This window comes from Rhea americana, unplaced genomic scaffold, assembly GCF_003343005.1.
Source record: "Rhea americana isolate MKP2758 unplaced genomic scaffold, rheAme1 scaffold_31, whole genome shotgun sequence".
NCBI lineage: Eukaryota > Metazoa > Chordata > Aves > Rheiformes > Rheidae > Rhea > Rhea americana.
The window spans coordinates 1874471-1894209 of record NW_028186435.1 but is presented as its reverse complement, the minus strand read 5'-3'; the positions used below and the strand labels follow the sequence as shown (position 1 = coordinate 1894209).

General features: G+C 39.9%; 1 protein-coding gene across 1 annotated transcript; it reads right to left on the bottom strand.

The window, feature by feature from the left end:
• Positions 1-4525: 4525 nt before the first annotated feature.
• RBFA (ribosome binding factor A) lies at positions 4526-19733 on the bottom strand (the record flags this gene model as incomplete). Its single annotated transcript, XM_085310006.1, has 7 exons — positions 4526-8531; positions 10772-10845; positions 12914-12998; positions 14601-14713; positions 17171-17347; positions 18984-19026; positions 19621-19733. Coding segments are annotated over 7 exons (996 nt in total), but the record flags the coding sequence as incomplete, so codon positions are not given.
• Positions 19734-19739: the final 6 nt, after the last annotated feature.

Genomic DNA, 19739 nt, shown 5'->3' with positions numbered 1-19739 from the left:
AGGAAAGGAAAGGAAAGGAAAGGAAAGGAAAGGAAAGGAAAGGAAAGGAAAGGAAAGGAAAGGAAAGGAAAGGAAAGGAAAGGAAAGGAAAGGAAGAAAAACTTACCTGAAATAAATGTGATACAGTGCTATCTGGGCAGTAGTAAACAAAAATTTGTTACATCTAAGAATTATCCAGTAGATGGCCAGTATTAAGATACCAAAAATACTCAGACATGGAGCTCTCAAGGGAACATAACAGCATAAATAAATGTTACTTTATAGGCCCATTCCGTTCTGCCCGTCTTCATGTCATCTCACTTCAGTGGGGTTATAACACCTCATGTCACTCTTAAACCTATTAGATATTCCCCCAGAAAGATCAAAAACCCAAAGTGATGGCATTGTCCATAAAACCGAAAGAAGACACCTACTGGGAAAAGTAGAAGCAAGTCTARTAGCTCGTGCTTTCAAGTTTTGATGTTTCTTCACCATGACAACTGTCTTACGGATCTTCAGCAATAGCGTATCAGCATAAATAACAAGTAAGAAGGCTGTATGCAATGCACTCAGAATGATTTTTAAAGAGTTCCAGCTCACAGATCTTCATAGGAGAGGGAAAAAATTACCAGGAATCATATATCAAAGGGTAAACAACAGTCTGAGGATCTGGGGCTGACCCACCGATATGTGGTAATTTCTGTTCTGGCAGAAGTGTTGTCTCTCACCAGCTACTGCAGTTGTGACAAAAACAGAAACAGAAYGTCAAACTCTTAAGCAGAGTGGTGAGAAGTACCAGCGAGGAAGTTAAAGTTCAAGCATCCAAATCAAAGAGATTCTTAAATAGCGAGCACTTAGCTGTACTCTGTTAACGTTTGAATGCTGGTGCACAAAGCTTATCCCAACCTGCTCTCACACAACTTTTTCAGCCATTTTTTTGTTACAAAATGCCAAGAGGGCGTATATTCTTAAAATTTAAGTCTAAGTTCCATGTGGAAACTTTGCAAATAAAGGAGACTTTGGAAGAGGAAAGAGGACGTTTCCCCCCCTTTTTTTTTGCAATACAGTTATCATTTCTGCAAATGAGAAGAAAACCACTGAAAATGATTTTCCATTGACCCAATATGCACAGTCTTGCTGCTTCTTGTCAGCTGCTGAATTCATGTCCTATAACAAAGATTCCCTAAACAAACTAAACTGCCAAGTTTAGGTTTCAGTTTTGCAATAGGCCTGGTATTAGCAGGATCTAGTAGTTCTGGGATACGCTCTTGAGTTCAGCGAGTATCAAGCTTGTGCACAGCCTTCTGCAGTTTCAAGATCAGTGTCTTCTCATTCATGTAGGGCAGTTTTGTAAACACAGTTGCAACCTTATTTGCTTTTATCTGAACTTGAAATAGTGAATTCAAACTGAACTTGCACTCATGTAAAATCAAAAATTCTTATAGCCCATGGCTAAAAGCTTCCATGGAGTGAACCAAAAGATTTATAAAGGATCTACCATACTATTAAGAGCAAAACAAAACAAAACAAAATTGGATACCAAATGGAGAGGGATTCAACATGTGCTAATAGCATGGCATTTGCACAGGTTTAGGGATTACTTTCAGTTCTCAGTCCCATCCCCAGCAGGACGACAAGGATCTGCACACCCAATGCTTCATTTCTGTTGTCAGAAACACATTTTCCAGCTACAAAAGCAACAGCACAAGACTGAGACCCACCAGCTCCTCAGAAGAGTTAAAATTACGTATCACATAATATGGGCATCACCCACTGCCCTCTGCACCCTCTCCATACCCGGCCCAAATGATGCCTGTCCAGCAGGACATTATTTTGTTCAAAACAGCTTTCTCACATCAATGAGATGAACAGCAGAGAGAGCCAACAATGTATAAAAGAAAGAGACATTAATATACAGGGACAAGGGAGGCTGTAGGAGTTCAGGCAGGAGTTTTACTGGGACAGACTTGCTGAGGCAAAATGAGCATGTCCAGGTTTAATGAGCTTCTGCTCAAGCCCCGTTTCCACCCAAGAAGATGGAGTARTATCTGCTTAGGCCAGTGGAGCCAATGTGGACAAGAGGCATGGGGTAGGGGTGGCCTTTGCTTCATTAAGATCTGTCTTGAACCTGCCTGGTGCATTATGCTGTGACTTGCCGTTTCTTTCTAGTAAATGCGAAAYGGCTCCCGGGTGCTTTAGAGTGACTTTAGTTCTCTGATACTTGAATCTGAATACATTTCAGGTGAATAATTATATTCAGTCTAGAGAAAATTCTCGTGCATCTTCTGCAGGGCATAGCACTTGCTTCTACCCCAAGCTCTTCTGTAATGAAACTGTGTCCTGGGCAACATTTCCTGTCTTTTGTGCTAAATGTCACTGCTTTTTGATCATAGATTTTAAAAAGGCTCCTTTTTGTGCTATAAACCTTCCCCATCACAAAACACATCTCTGGAAAAATACGATGTTGCTCTCTGCACCTAATTCGTGCTTGCTTGGAACCTGTTGTGCCTCACTCTGTTTTCCCATAGTGATTCCTGCAGCAAGGGATCAGAGGCTGCACGGGCCATGAAGTCAGTATGGGCTCAGGCCCTGCAAAAAGTATAATGGCACAAAGATGGTCGGTGCCACTCTTTATGGCCTGCTGTTAACAGTGTTTCATTGACAGTTTCTAGAGTCCCATGGGTTGCTTTCACACCTCCATTTCACACCTCACACCACATTTCTTTCAGTGTTCAATATCCTGCACTGGTGGCAGAGACAACATTTSATGAGTCAGGACTCCTCATCACAGATGATAGGTGATGAGTCACCAAAATGCTCCCTTCACTGTGAAGAATTAGAAGAAACATAGTCTTTATCTTGAAGGATTTCAGTGTCCTTCCAGGAGAKACTGGCCATCACTGCAGCTATTTGGAGACCATTAACTAACAACTTTTATCTTTGGGTTTTGAGAGTAAATCATTAAACCCTGGCTTGATCCTTGCTCTAGAAAAATGATATGGTCCTTCAGCCAAACACTTGGGCAAGGCAGATTTACTCTGTGAGCAGCATTCATTCTGCATTGAAATTGCCTTACAATGTCATCAATGTGCTTTTTTCATTGATTTTTGTTTGCCTGAAAACCTCAGATAYGACAAAATTGTCAGGCACTATTTTTGGTGCTGAGTTTAGCATTTAAGAAGGTACAAAATTTCTGTACCACAATCAGTCCTGAATTACCTTCTTTCCTTTGGCCTGTCGACTGAGAGACTTAGTTTTCTTTCCACAGCTTGGGATTTATGCTGGCTTGTTATTTTATTTAGTTAGTTTCAAATATTTTCTAGCCATAAGTTTGTAGTCTTCGGGAATTTTTGTTACCTGGACAGATGTTGTCTGGAGTTCAGGAGTTCAGGACTACTAAGTTGGTCAAGGAACTGAATTATTGTGCCAAAGGTGCTTCTGGATCGTTGCTTAAGGAGTCTGTCATCAGATCAACAGGAGTCGAATCCCATTTCTGTCGTACTAGTTTTTTTTATTTTGTCAGGAGCCACCTCATGTTCCTCTGATCTGATGGCAGCTAAAGAAGATGCATTAGGAGAGAAGGCAGGTGGGCTGCTTGATTTTAGAGAAGCAGCTCCTTCCTGGCTATTTGTTTGAAGCAAATTAAGCTTAGAATCAGGTGCTGATTTTCAGTTACAAGTTTGCAATATGAATAAAGTCCTATGAACTGCAACAGTGGACTTTGCATCCTGCTACAAAATCTCCAACCAAAGCTTTTACTGAAAAAGCAACCGTTAGAAACATTGAAGCTTCCTTCCTACACAATCAATGGAGACACTAGCAGATTTTTTTCACCTATTCCAAAGAAAGCACCTAACGTCTTTGAAACCTTTATGTCAAAGGGAGTAAAAAATGACTCATGGCTTTAGTGGGGGAGCCAGAAACATACACACACACACACGCACGCACGCACACACATATACATACACACACACACGCATTGCTGTCTTTGGACAGCTGGTCAAGGCACACCACCAATTACAAAATTTTGTAAATCTTATGACTGCAGATAATTCAACTAAGGAATAAAGAAAGGCTACAACCGTTACTTGAAACTGCAGCTAGAATGAAATAATYGTCACTTGAAATGGTGCCGTGTTGTTCCAGGCAATTTACTCAGTACCATGACAGCCCAGAACTTGTGGTCTTTTTGAGATGCCATACAGCTCAATGCTTTTGCTGCAGCAGCACTGCCATTTTCTTATGCCTCCTTGCCTCTATTTTGTTTTCTATCTCTTGCTTTCCTTACAAGGAGGTGATTGCATAGTGCGTATTCCTTGGAGCCTAAGAACAATTAGGTGAAATTAAATTCAAGCTTTCTCCATTCAAGCTTATTTTTCATTAAGTGTGAGCAAAGCCTGGAAGGTAAAGTAGACTACCCAAAAAAACATAATACAGGCAAAAAATATGAGAAGTAATTACCACAACAGACAAATATTGCCACATTTTTACCCCCTTACTGAGATGTCACATTTGGTTGTTCATGTGTTTATGAGAATGACTGATCTTTCACTATAATCAATTATTTTTAGTAGATTTTAAAGTACAAATGCATGTAGTGCAACAATGTGCCATCAGCAGTTACCAAAAGAAAAACATGCACATAACTCATTTGTCAGATGATTTTCTTTTGCTTTGATTGGCTACAGATTCACAGAGCTCTGAGACATTTAAAACTAATTAAAGCTTTTTGTCTTTACTTACCTTCTTGCAGAGAGGGTAATAATGATACATAGAACAGAATGACAAGCATTGGAAATACATTGATTTCACCTTGCTGAGCTTTTACTCTATTTTTCTTGGCTTTATATAGGCAAACAAAGCTTAAGGGTAGATTGGGCTTCCATTACAGATAAACAATTCCTTGAATAGAAAATCAGATTTCTGTGAGACATACATTTTAGCTTTCTAATTCTCTGGTGTGACATAATTTTTGCCACTGATTATTCTGATTCAGATAGGAAGGAAGCCTGTGGTCCTCCTTGTGTTATGCATCTCARAGAGAGTTGGTAAAATTCTCACCAACTTAGGCCGCCTTTAGCACAGCAATGTTATCCAGCATTTCTGCTGGAGAGGCACTTCTGCTTTGGAAGGATAAAAAAAATTCATAAACACTTTCACAGTGGGGAAAGAAGATCAGGGGAAATCAAACTCATTCACAAGAATGAAACAGAGGAGGTAGGTACCTTCACTTACCCYCTAAAATCAGCACCTTATAGGACCAGGTGTTCAGGAAAATAGATTGAAAGAATTGAGGTATTTAGTTATTTTCAATACGAAACTTGGAACTCACATAGAAATTTGTAGGATCCTAACATATTTGTGAAGGTTTAGTTTGACAGTCATAGATAGCAAAGAAAACACTTTTTAAAGCTAGCATTGACTGTTACACTCATTCAAAAACTGTTGGTGTAGCAGACACCCTTGTGGCCATCCATCTTCTAAATTCAGCTGCTCTTCTGGTTTTCTCACCATTAAACAAGTTATTCCTATCTACACAAATATTTTTGGCTGAGATTCACAGCAAAATACAGGATTCGAGCAAGTGACTGTCTTTAACAGTAGACTGAGTTTCTGGGTTCCCCAAAGGAGATAAACACCCTCATACCCCCACCCCCAAACCAGCACCTTATGGGATCACTCCTTCAGCAAAATAACCAGATTGAAAGAAGAGATTTGGTTTATAGAATACAAAAAACCAAACCAAAGCAAAAGCATCAAGGAATTCAAGCAAGCAATTAGAGTTCACATTGCTCAGGTAAGCAAACTTTACATTTGTCATCTTTTATGGCAGTGAAAGTCTTGTGGTTACCATTACACTGGTGATGAGGCAGAGACAGCTTCTGACCCTGCTCCCCCCTTGGAAATCAGTGAAAACTGAAGCTGAGCATTAGCGCCAGGGGGAGGAGCTGGTACAGAGCTGCCTTCTGCATCACTGTAACCCACTTGCTTTTGTGCAACTCTCCAGATTTCCCCTGGGCCACCTAAAGCCTTTACAGTCTGACTCACAGTACTGTCTGCTCTATTTTAAGGTTTCCTTCTCCTCTAAGTCTGGTTGCTTTTGCTTTGTTCTCCCTATCATCAGGTTCAGAAATGTCCCATCCCTGCAGCCTCTGGTTAGTCTTTAGGCAATCCCTCTTCTCTTAACAAAGTCTGGTTTCTATGACATTAGTGGTGGGAAGCAACCTTAGTGGTGGCAAGCAGGAGAATCAGTAGCCCTCACTTGCACAAGAGAATAAAGGTATCAGYGTCCGAGAACAAGAATGGGTTTCGTTGCTCGTTAGAGCAACTCTAATTTATAAATTGCAATTTAGTTTACAGACATCCAAACCACCAAYGACAAGACACAAGCATAATCACCTTTGCCCTCTTTGCTCTTCTAAGAGCCTAATAATAGTTTGTTTTTTCTTTTTTAACCTTTAGGCAGAAGTAAGCAAGTTCCACATTTATTACAGTGGAAACTGAAGATGGAGACATTACTTTTTGTTGGATTAGGTTAGCAAGTATCAGCTACCAGGTTCCTGTCATTCATTCAATATATCAACAGCTTCATCACCAAGTTTCAACAAATTCATGGCTAGCTTTGGTAGACAGGGATATTGTACATGAACAACTTCTGATATCGTAAATATCTTCACTCACTGAGAAACAAACTAGAGCATTTGCTTCAAAGTGTGTCCCTGTCCCTACCAGGGAATTTAGGAAGAACGCTAGGAAACTCAGAACAAGGCCCCCCAAAATCTGGTGAGATTATTCACCTGCTTCAAATTAGGTGAGCACTAATGTGACCTGTGGCTTCAACATRTATCCTAATAAAAATGATGCACTCATTTATAGGACTTCATCCCTCACTCAATACAAATTTTAAAGTTACTTAAGGGACTATCCTATTGACATTCATAGCTCATATCTTCTCCAGGTTCTCAAAAGCAATCTTTAATCTCTAGAATATGCTTCAAGTGGATTATTAAATAGACTACAGTGAATTTCAATGTACTTTGCTGACCTGAATTTATCTCATWTACCTAAAAATTCCTTTAAACTATTTTTTATATTTTGGAGCCTACATTCACCATCTTTAAATCTTTTTGAAAGACTAAAGCAACATACTGTAGTGTAACCGCTCTTGTACTGTCTGTTAATTACTTTACTTCTTCATTAACTAGTAGACTCAAGTATTCCTTACTTCTTGTAGAACTCTTTACTACATTTCTCATTGTAATTTATTTTGTAGCTTCAACCTTTCTAACTTTATGCACTTGTGCTATTATTTGTACTTGCTTTGAGTCAGAGCTTTATTCTTGCTTTTCATATGATTCCTTATCCTTTTTTAAATCATAAACAGTTACTAGAACATTCAGATCAGTCTTCGACTGTTTCCTTGCTGCCTTTTCTCTGCTTTTGTTTTTAATACATTCTATTCAGTAATGGTTAATGCTTTGCCTTATTTTGCCAAATAGATAAGCAGTTCCCAGTCCTTTTCTGGTTGCAACCCCCTCTTCACAGCTGTAGATCTCCAAACATCGATATAAATTAATTGATTTTCTTTCAGGTTTCTAACTTTATTTGCCACAACCTCAATGGGTTTCACCCTCTTGTGAAAAGAGCCCCATTACAGTAGGGCTCCTGGAGAATACACTGCCAGGTCTTTGCACTGAAGGCTGCTTTTTGAACTCCATTGTCATTATTCTGCTTTCCTTCTTCCTTCCTGTCCCTAGAAAAACAGGCACCATCATTTTATGATTATTTTTATCCAAATCACCTCCGTCTTTTTTTTTTTTTTTAATTACACAGAAACAAGAATAATTTTATTAGAAATAACAAACAGAACTGCAAGAAGTTTTAACTCACAGTGCTGCCCAATGTATATTGCTGTTGTTAAAAAACTACTCTCTGGCTGAAATTCCTACAACTACAGCAGCTTGGAAAGCTCTTAACGGAGCATCAAAAACACCATTTTCATTCTTCTTATATAACTTCTGCTAGCAAACCTCAGCATGTGTGGCAAACCTGTTAGTTTCAAAGAGGAAGTGGTGAACAGACTGTATAAAACTAATGTTTCCGTATCTATGGCAGTCTTTTTTTGCTATTCACAGTCTCCATTTTAAAGTGAGTGGCTTTTTCACTTCAGTTTATCAGTAGGTTGACTTTCAGTTCTGCCATCATCTGCCTCCAACTTGTTTACTTCTTCCTGCAGTTCATGCTCCAGCTCATAGTCAGAGATTGATTCAGTGTTGTCATCCAAATAATCAGCTTCATACTTGTCCAGTAAGTATTTCTGTGGTGTAACATCATCATCAGGGGGATTCTTTACTTTTTTCTTTTTCATTTTCTTCTGGATCACAGACAACTGCTGCTCCTGCTGTTCCATCCAGGGAATGCCTTCTGTATCTTTTGACACTTTCAGTCTTTTGTACTCCATTATCTGCTTATTCAGCAACTCATGATCAATACCAAAAAGATTAGACCGGATGGATGAATCTGAAGATTTTGTTGTTGAAGAGTCTGATTTACTGTGAAAAGGAAAAGATTTATGTGTGTTTTTAGGGTTTTTGTTTGTTTGTTTGTTCCTCCTCCCCCCCCCCCACATATATTTTAAGCAGTAATACTAGTTGTGACAGTTGGGTAACCCATAAATAAACTGGAGTTTTCAGTCGGCATTTATTAATTCACTGTGTTTGGCATTGTGCTCCCCATGCCAAGGAGGAAGAGCTACCACTGGGCTAAGTGTACAAGAACAGGCTGAGAATAAGCTTGTAAACATGTCAATGGATTTTATGGGAAGAAGCCAATAGAGCAATTATATTCCAGGTGAAATGGCTCCTTTCTAGCTGTTATAGGGAGTGGCATTTACAGAAGAGCAGGTTACCCAGAAGATAAACAAACATCAGTCTTAAAAGCTTCAGCCTCAGAGACTCAGGAGGATGTATGACATACTTTTATTAAAAAAAGGAGAGGGGGGAAGTGTTTTATTGTACTCCAGCCATAAATGTACCCAGTTAAATAAAAAACGAGGAAGGTGCCAAAACCAGTCAAAGTCTATATGCCTGCCTACTGCTACTAATCCTTTGTCCCTGAAAAGATGCCCCTGCAGGCCAAAGTATTATGCTAGGTTTCAGTCAAGGAAAAGGTGTGCATAGACAATAGCTAGCACTAGATCTGGGAGCCCCAACAAAGTTAGATCACTCCCACTTGTCTAAGGAGTAGGGAAAAAAAGAGCCTAAGCCTAGAACATGTTAGACAGACAAACAAAACAGCCCAGACACGTCAGACAGACACATGAAACAGTGCAGTGCCTTAGGCTAAACCTAAGCATTTCTGTGAGACAAACTGAGCAAGCTGCKAGGTATCCTGTGGCAAAGTCTGTCACAAATATGATTTCCCCTCAGAATTTATTTCTGATTTGCACCTGATAAACAGTCCTGTGAGCATAAAAGCTTCACCAAGAAGTGCTAGCACACAAGTGGGAGATCCTTGCTGCTTTCAAGAGTGTGAGAGTGACGGAGCACTGGAAGACGTTGCCCAGAGAGGTTGTGGAGTCTCCTTCTCTGGAGATCTTCAAGGCCTGCCTGGATGCAACCCTGTCTACCATGCTCTAGGTGACCCTGCTGAGCAGGGAGGTTGGACTGGATGATCTCCAGAGGGCCCTTCCAACCTTACTGATTCTATGATTCTATCCAGTCCATACACTTGCATTTCTAATAGCTTGTTCAACCCAGTTCCTAAGAGTCAAAAATCCCTCACAGAAGAATGCAAAAGTAAGTTATGTTTTATTAGCCCTGGGAGATGTATCAGTAAACCGTACCGATGTACATGTACAGCAAGCCAAACTTTTACCAGAATAGAAGATGTCAAATGGATAGGGTAACGGTATATTTATGCTGGCAAACAGAGAACTTTTATCTATACGAGGGAAGTACCAGGAAGAAATACCAATTACTGCTATGAGGTATTTTTTTAATTTTAATTACTACAAACACATGGAATCCTGAATTGAGAAATTTTAGAAACATTGCTCTCATAAAATTAATGATACCAATACCAGAACAAGTATTGGGTCTACAAGTGACAAATCCCATGACCACACCACCCAGAGTAGAGGTCAGACACTGCTGATTTCTGAGACTATGTTTTGATATCACCTTGTGGGTTAATTGCTTCTAAAAGTCTGTATAGATTGTGCTGTTACAAGTGACAATTCAGTCATTCTCCACATCTGAACAGAGGTCCACTTAAATATAAAAAGTATATTTTGTCTTTTTGTATTTGCAAACCTGTGGCCTGCAGCAAGGTACCTCTGCAGAAGAGCCAAAGATAAAATAGCCCATAAAAATATCTCAGTACTAAAATGTAAAAGTAAACTAGAGCACACACAACAAGAATTATTTTCTTCCAGTTTTAATAAATGGATGTAACATTCATAAAGAAAGCCTAAATACAAAATAAAATACCATCTTCTACATATAATTTATGGGATGATTACATACTAATTTTGTCCTCAGTTATTCTATAGCTTTTTCTGTTACAAAAGGCCCAAATGATCTTTTTAAAGCCAATGGGCCTTACTGGTGTAAGGTCTTCTATGAACTCCCTTTCTTCCACTTTGTATCTCCTCTTAAGATTGCATTACTTCTCTGACATAACAACAACAACACATCTAATCAAAACACACTTTTTATCACTTCAAATAATACTCAATTTAAGTTAACAGTCAAAAACAGACACTTTTCCAATTTTGATTTTAAAAGCTCACCTGGAGTCATTTTGCGGTAACTTTTCTTCTTCTTCTGGAAGTCCAAAATCAGCAATTGACAATAATTCATCAATCTGTAAACATATGACGACAATATATATTGAAGACCCTCTACTAAATTTCTTTTTTCACATCTACAGAAGAAATAAACAAATACTAAATGGTAAACATCAATTTCTTTTCTATATGTATGGGATATTTAGCAGAACTATTTCAAAATAGCCTTCTCCTCAATTTTCATTTAAATAGTTACTGTGAAATGTAATTTTTCACTGGCCATGAGGTGAGTTGGATCACTCAACAGATCTCATGCACTTTTTAGGTATATCCTGACATTCTCATAGCCTATTCTTCTTGCCTGAGAATTTTATACCAAATAGCATAATCAATCCATAGATTACTCCTCCTGCAAAGTTTTTTGTCTTATGTATATTGTGAACATATATTTTTTTTATTTGGTTWATTTTTATTTACTTCAGTCTTGCACATTCTTTTTAATAACACTCTTATGCTGAGATTTTTGTCTCTTCTTGCCTCTTTTTGGAAGTTTTTTTCTTTATCCCATGCAAATATTGAACAGTTTTCCCAGCTCCCTTTGAACAGCATGGTAATGTCATAAGTTACTCTCTTGAAGGTTAATTCATACAGAGAGTTTGTTAAATCATGTGAACAATTTATTTAAGTAAGTAAGCAGCCACAAGCAAAACAGCGCTGGGCAGCCGGGGAGTCTCAGCTCCGCCAACGGCGCGCGCCTCCCTCACACACAGTCCCCCCCTTATAGTCTGCGTTGTAATCTCCCGGTGCGTCCCGCGCATGTGTGAGTTGCTGGGGGGGGGTCGTCTGAAGCTCTCTGGTGGTCGTGGAGAGGAAGGCCGTGGTCTTCTTTTGTCTCTTTATTTTGGTTTGTCTCCTTGTGAGTGATCATAGGGGTTTGCTTATCTGTTGTGTTGACTCCCTTTTTGGGATGCTGTTCTGTGAGAAAGTTACAGGTGCCTGCTTATCTTTTCTTTGTCCTTTTACCTTCAAAACCTCTGAGCAGCTTGTTGCTTACTTCAGCTCTTCATAGTCCTGCAAGATAGCTAGGGCCCCGACACTGGTTCCACAAGGGGTCATATAAGCTTTTGTGCTTACCATAATTTATTTGTCTGACACCATGTCTCAACCCTGATTGTTGTAAAACCTCCTTCTAAACAATGAACAAATAGTTACAATTTATTACAGTAAGTGCTACAAATCTAGTGAATGTGATGCTTGCAGACTGCACTTACTTGTGAAAATTTTATCTCATTTCAAATCTTTATGCCTACTTTTCTTTACATCACTTCCCTTCTAATTCAGGGCGGTATTCCCCTTCCGGGAGTTGAATTGTATGGTATTCCCCTGTCTTGCAATGCTTAAAAATCAGTTTCAGCTACATTATTCAAAGTCTTATTATTCAAACTTGTGGTTTACTCAAATCATACAGTCTACAAAGCACGAGAAGATGACCTATCTACACTTTTCCTAGTGCCATTTGCTGACAGGAACTGCATAAAGAGGATCTTTTACTTGTCTTGTGTAGTTAGCTTAGCTGAGCACCAAGAAAGGTGCCCGTGTACTGAAACCCGAAGGTAAAGCAGGCCAAGGGTTCTTCTTCTTCTTCAAAAAGAACAGGTGGTCATTTAAAGAAGATTGGAAAACAGTAATTTCACATTCATAGAACAGAAGATTTAACCTGGTATTTCACATTCATAGAATCAGTAAGGTTGGAAGGGACCTCTGGAGATCACCCAATCCAACCTCCCTGCTCAGCAGTGTCACCTAGAGCATGGTAGACAGGGTTGCATCCAGGCGGGCCTTGAAGATCTCCRGAGAAGGAGACTCCACAACCTCAATTTACCAAACAGGTTCCATAATAACAGACCTGAAAGGTAGAACCTTCAAAAATATTGTTGCTCCATCTAGATACATTAATAACAATGATGATAATGCCCAGGTTCCTTCACAATCACAGATAGATTGTGTAGAAATTCTTGTACTAAGCTGAGGGAGCATAAGAACGAATATAAGCAGTTTTCGTAAGTGCTTAGTTCATCTTTGTTCTTGTGCTTTTTGTTGATGCTAATGCAGATGAAAAAGTAAAAAAGTGAAGAACTACAATACCTTTTTTAAAGCTGCTGCTTCTTTGTCTTTTACAAATACTATTGGAGGTACATTTCCTATAATCTGTTGACTCATCAGAAGATACCTGGCAAAAATACAACATTCATAAGATTGATTGATAGTACAACATCTCCAGGACAGGTAAAATATTTGTTATTAAATTATATTAGAGCAGTAGTGAAAGTTTAAGGATATGGTCTTACCCTTACAGGGTAAGAAGGGTGCCTGAAGGGTATTCATTCAGGTTAGCACTCAGCAGTATATCATTGCACAACCTCAATTTGGAATGTTTATGTATTTAATATGTTTTAATATTTATAATGATAAACATATTTAAATGCTTGTCATTATAAATATTAAATATTCAAACTATTAGAAGATCCTACTGGATATCACTTTTGTCCCCTGTACACACAGGCTGGTCCAATTTTCTCCCCACTTCATTTGGCTTGCTCAACCCCACTGCATGGGCCAGAACAGCCGGAGGTTACAGCCCTCACAGTGTGGCAAGAAAACTAGTCCTCAGTGCTGTCTGTAGGAGGGACTGGCCATGCTCCCTTCATCTTTTCTCCAGCTAGCAACACTCCTTAAAGTGTGGAAGCTGCCACTCTTATATGGATCTTGGGCCCTGGGTTGGGAGTACAGGAGATCATTGTGCTGGAGTGGGAGTTACAGGGTCTTTGAAAGTAGGGGAGAAGGAAATGGCCCATTAAGTATGCTCCAATGCCACCTTCCCCAAGGGATGAAATCCTGACACTCCAACAATCTGGCTGGATAGCACAGGGTAAAAGCAAGGGAAGAAGAAGAGAGTGAAATCTCCATAACATCCTGAAAACTCACTGATCTCCCGCCCGAAATAGGTGAAAGTATCATAGTACCTGGTGGTATCCTCACATTTATTTTTTGGTATCAGTATCGTGAAGGATTTCTGTGACACTCGCCATCCCTTCTGGAAGTCCACTGTTTGGAATGTGCTATTAGTAAGTTACTTCCTGAATTAAAATTCAGGACAGTTTTAGCTTGTTAAATAAAAATGCAAGCTACAAGACACCTTTCATATGTGATATGGTACAAGCAATACTTGCAAAGATTCCTGTAAGCAAGATGGTATTTTGCATATTCAGAGCACTTCTATTGAATTAAACACAGGTAAGGAAAAAAAYAAAACATAAGGATAACAAAATGCACAGAAAAGTTTACTGAGATTTAAGGGGGAAAAAAACCACTCTGATAAAATGGTTCTGTGAAAAACAAAATCCAAATTGTCTCCAGCTATCAGAATTGCACAGTGAATCTGGAAGGAAGCACTTGTATCCAGAAGTTCTCTCTTGTGTAGCACACATCCTGCCCCACTGCAGGGCCTAGTGTGCTCAAAACACCACCACTAATGCAATGAAATCACACTTCAGTGAAACTCCTCTTTCTGCTCAGCTCAGTTCAAACTGAGGAAAGCACAGAAGTCAAGTAAGCCAGCTATGCTCCAAGAAGAGAATTCACAGCTGGCCTGAGACTGCCATCTATGCCTCTGAGGCTCATCACAGGAGATATTCTGACCCCAAATATCTAAGAACCTAAAGTATCCCAACAAGTCAGATTTAGATTGTTAAGAATATTTAAGAAATGTTACCAATATAGAACATGGCTATGAATTTATGAAGTAATGTAACAGTTCATGGTACAGCAGTACCTTATACGTGGAGCACTCTTCTGCAGTACACTTTCAACATAACTGTCTTTCTCCATAGTAGAAGAAGGGTTCCAGTAAATACGACAYGCTGAAAACTTTGCTGCCATGGACACCTGCAAACAGGCAAACCTTCTTTTAAATGTATACATATATACATGTGTGTGTGTATATACATACATATATACACACACACATACACACACACTTCATATACAACAAAGCATTTGCTTCATAAATAAACATGCAGCAACCCAATTTGGACGCATAAATGCTTAGGAGAACCTTTTCTTCCACCCTGCTCTTAACTAAAATGATAGAGTGCCCTTACAGCAGTATGGTTTAACACTGAGTAAGATTAACACTCTGTATCTGAAGGCACTTTTAAATTTAGGAAAATCACTGCCTAATCATTCTCTTAAGTGAAATTAAATGAAGAAGTCCTTCAACACTTGCTTGTTATTGACAGTGCTATGTTTACTGAATGTCATGCTACTATCATTACAAATAGTCTAAAATTACTATTTAATGCAGACTATGCTGGAATATAGTTGCTGAAAAGTGTATGTTTCTGCTAAAGAAGGAACTGTGACAATGTTTGGTTTGTTCTCACCTAGAATTTGGTTTTGATAATCACAGAAATAGCTGTCACGCATGCAATTGAAAACACAAATACTTCTATCCCTGCACAACATGAAGCAGACTACCTTCCTAAAAATACACTTTTTAAACATAAATCAAATTCTGATAGATTTCCATAACTGTCATTCATCTCATCTAGTAGTGTCTTAAAAAACACTCCTCACTGCTAAGTACATTCTGCAAACTTCTGCAAAGTCGGTCTATTAACCTGCCTAGCTCAACCAAAGAACAGCTGAGAATGAGGGAGGGAAAAGCATAAACTACTAATTAGAAGGCACAGTTCAGAGATCAAGAAGTCACCTAGTCTAGGAACTAACTTTTCAAACAAATAGCTGTCTACAGACATTAACAGAAAAAGCCAACACACAGTAAGGATACTCCTCAGACCATCAAGTCTGAGGCTGACAAATCAACAGCACCTGCTTTTTCCTGTGGCAGTTATTTTAAGACAGAAGAGACTGTGTCCTCACACATCAGGTAGATGATGATTGTTTTCCACTACAAAAGAATTCCTCCTTTGAGAAAGCCACCACCCACTGAAGAAGTGATCACTAACAATGATCACTGACTGGCTGTTTCTGTTGCAAGATTGGCCCTCCGTGTCTCCCAAACTAAGCCCAACATTAAAGCACATAAATACCCCAGCCCAACATAAGCCATTTCTTGATCATCACATGAGTAACATAACTGAGTAGATAAGTTTGATGCATCAAGGCTGAAGAATGATTCTTATCTATATTACTGTAAATCTCGTATCTGTATAACTTTAAATACRAGAAAACAAATTCTGATGTATTGCAGAAAGCCTTCTAAGAACTTTCTTTTGATAATGCAAATAAGGATACCAGATCACAATTAGCTTAAGAATAAAACAGGACTGAGCCTCTGCCATTTCCCAGTGCAGCAGGGACAATAAGCATTATGCAGTTATAAAATTATCTATCCTATATTTTTAACAAGATTCTTTCTTTACCTCCCTTATTTCATAAGTCAGATTTGTTGTTTTATTTACAGTAATGTCTCCTCAAAGTGTTGCAGTTTGTCTACACCAGCCAGTATTTAAGTGTAGACATGCCATTGGAGTTACAGAGGCAATACCCAAAGCCCTAGAGAGAGAAATAATGCAAGAGGGACACTGCACATATGTGTCCAAAAGGTTATCTTACCCATGTAATTTAAGGCACAATGAATTCAGCCAACATAAAGATCTGTTTCTATCATAACCCCCTTAACACAGATGCAGCTAGGAGGTACAATTCTTTTTCTGTGCTTCTAACCAGTTAAGTCTAAAAGTTTTTAAGTCTGGTATTATTTTAAGCTTGATATTATTACATCTGAACAGTACAACAAAGATAAGAGAGAAAACTATAATCAATAAACAAGAACATGGCAACTGACTTAGTTTCTGAACCACAGCTTTAACATCCCCCTCAAATTTGAATTATACCACTAGCTACACCTAGATACAAACATGCCCAATTCTTCTGGAACCCTGTTYGCAAATGCCATTTTATTAGGCTTGTCTTTTTTTGAACTAAGCTCATGCCCTGCTTAAGCCTTCTGCCTGGGTAACAAAGCTGATGAGGGAACAAGGAGGCATCAGCTCTCACACAGCTGCATCAAGAAAAGCCTCTGGGAAAGCTATAGTTATGTTGCTAAAACCAAGCTCCTTCATGTGAAAGGGGCAAAGTGAGTAGTAAGTGTTCCCGTAACAGACATGACAAAGGACTACTAAACTGGAATGACAGTGGCAAAGCTCTCCTAGCACGCAAGGTGAACATCTCATCTTCAACTGCAGTGCCAGAGTCAGCAGTGCTGTGGCAAAGCTCCCTGCACCTGTCAGGACACCCCGGGGAGCTGCTTTGGCATGCAGCACCAGCCTTAAGGTGTAATCAGAGCAGTTCAACACAAACTGTAGTTTTCATACTTGCCTTGCAGATTTCTAGCTTGAGGTCATACAGCTCTTGATTGATTTCACACGTAGTCATCATCTCTGTCACAGCTTTATAAATAAGACTATTCAAGACTCTGCAGCGTATGTTATCTTCTTTCCTAATTTTTATCTGGTCATCTTTCATTGCAGAGGCCAATTTCGTTGGTTTATACATCTTCCCCCCCCCCAAAAAAAATTAGTCAGTAGGTGCAAACATACTAGGCAATAATATACAGTTTTACTAAGCATGATCTTAAGAGTGCCATTGCTGCAGCTGTGGTGACCTTACATAGGTCTTATATATCAAACGTTTAAAGAATTTCTCTTCACAAAGAGTATTTCTTCTCACAAAACTTTTGTTTTTCATGTATTACAGTCAAGTTTTCTTATTTTCTTTAATACTTTGTAGCTATTTTTACATCTCAGTAGGTCAGTTTTCTAAAACATAGCAGGTATTAATAGGAAAACACTGCTGTTCAAAAAACAAATGTAAATACTTGTTTTCCCAACAAGTCTCATGTACTTATTTTTGCAGTGTGGTTTGCCCAGAAAGAGAACTTTGAGCATAGTACAATTTGTAACTAGAAGTAAAACTAAAAAATCCCCACATATCAAGTAGTTCAACTCAGAAAAAACTGAGAGGCTTCTCATTCTCTGACCAGGATCACTCTCTCCAGATTGCTGATCAGAATTTGTCTCCTACCAGTAAAGATTCAAAGCAATTGCAATCGGAGATTCTTGTAGCATGGGCATCATCCTTCTCAAAATAGGAAGACTGGCCTGGAAAGGCTCCCTGGGGTCAYCAAGCCTAATAGTTCCTTGCAATCACAAGAAATCATGCTATGGAAGTTTCATCCAAAAGGATCCAATATCTACTCCATGTACTGCTTTATTATGTACTGCAAGACTACTTCCCCAGTAACCTTACAGCATCTACATAAGCCAAAAGCCCCAAAAATTACAGCGTGCCACAGTAAGAGAGTAAAAAAAATAAATAAAAAAAATAAACTAAAGCTATGAACCATATCTATGATCCCTATAAGTGCAGAAAAAGAAGTAAAAGCACATAGGGAAGACCATAAAGTGGAACATTGTACCCCATGCTATTGTAGAAAAAAAAAGGAAGAAAAAATAATAATTCCTGCCACTCGGACATAGAAAAAAAATATTCTTTAGTTTAATTATGAGCTTACAATACTTGGCTCTGGAACATCTTTCAGTTCCACTTGGAGTATCATTCTGCAGCTGAACAGGCCTCATTATAGAAGCAGACCACAATGCTGTACTTTACCTAAAAGTAACTGCTTTTTTCTGTTAGCCGCTGGTTCATGGTTGTTTTAGCTGACATAAGCCAGCAGTGCCATTTGCAGGGGGAAGCCATGGCCCTCCTGTTGAAGGCTTTTCTTGTACTGATTCCTCTTCTTTGTGCTGAGAAGTGATATGCAGCCTAGCCTCACTTGAAGTCAGTCATATTGGGAAAGCGATCCAGATTAATACTAAGCAAGGATACAGAATTCTTAATATGGATCAGCTCTCTGATACAGGCTCAATAGTGTGCAAGAAAGCATTAGTGCTGGTGCACACAGAAGAATGGCACAGAGGAGAAAATGGCTAAGGAGGAAGGGAGGGCAACACTGCACTGAACAGCAATCCTGGCACGTCACAGTAAAACTCAACCACTCGTGTTCATTCATAAGATCCTGCTATTTTTCTACCACAAAATAATTTCCCCAAGTTATGTGCAGTAGCAGAACTACAAGTTTTCTCCTCCTAGCTCAGATAAATGCAGTACTTTAAAAGCTCGTACTTACCATTTTAGATTCCAGGGCAGGACTGTCATACCAGAACTTCTTTCTTTTAGAAAAGAGCAAAGGGAATGCATTTTTTAATGTTTAAGCAATACAGAGAAAATGCACAGAGAAAAAGACATGCGATTAAAACGTCACCTGCCTGAAAACACACCGACATACGACCCCCCACCACTGGATTTTACACCCACGAACTCTCATGTTTCCATGTAGCATATACGAGTTGCTTAGACGGGGYGTGCGGGCTTCAGCGCTCCCCATCCCTCCCACAGAGGCAAAAACAAAACAAACCAAAAACAACAAAAAAAAATGTTTCTTTAGAGAGCGATATACCTGGCTACAATATTGAAACACCCTTCCCCTAGCCCCAGCCCCACCGCGCGTTGCTGTTTGTGGGGTCGGTTGCGGCGCCCGTACGCCCACCCGTGCTTACAGCAGGCGGCGTTTCAGCCGCAAGAGGGTTTTTACCGCGCGTCGGCCGGGCCGGGGCCGAGCCGGGCCCGGAGGCGGCCGCAGGCCCCGGCCCGGGGCCCGGCGGCCCCGACAGACCCCGCGGGATTCCGGCCCCGAGGCCCCGGCGGGGCGGGCGGCCCGAGGGCGGCCCGAGGCTCGGCTCGGCCTGGCCTGGCCCGGCACCTACTTGGTTTTGTGCAGCATTTTCTTCAGCAGGTTCCTGGAGCCGCCGAGGGCGGCGGAGGTGCGCAGCGCCCGATCGCCCCGCACCCCCGCCGCCGCCGCCGCCGCCGCCGCTGCCCGGGC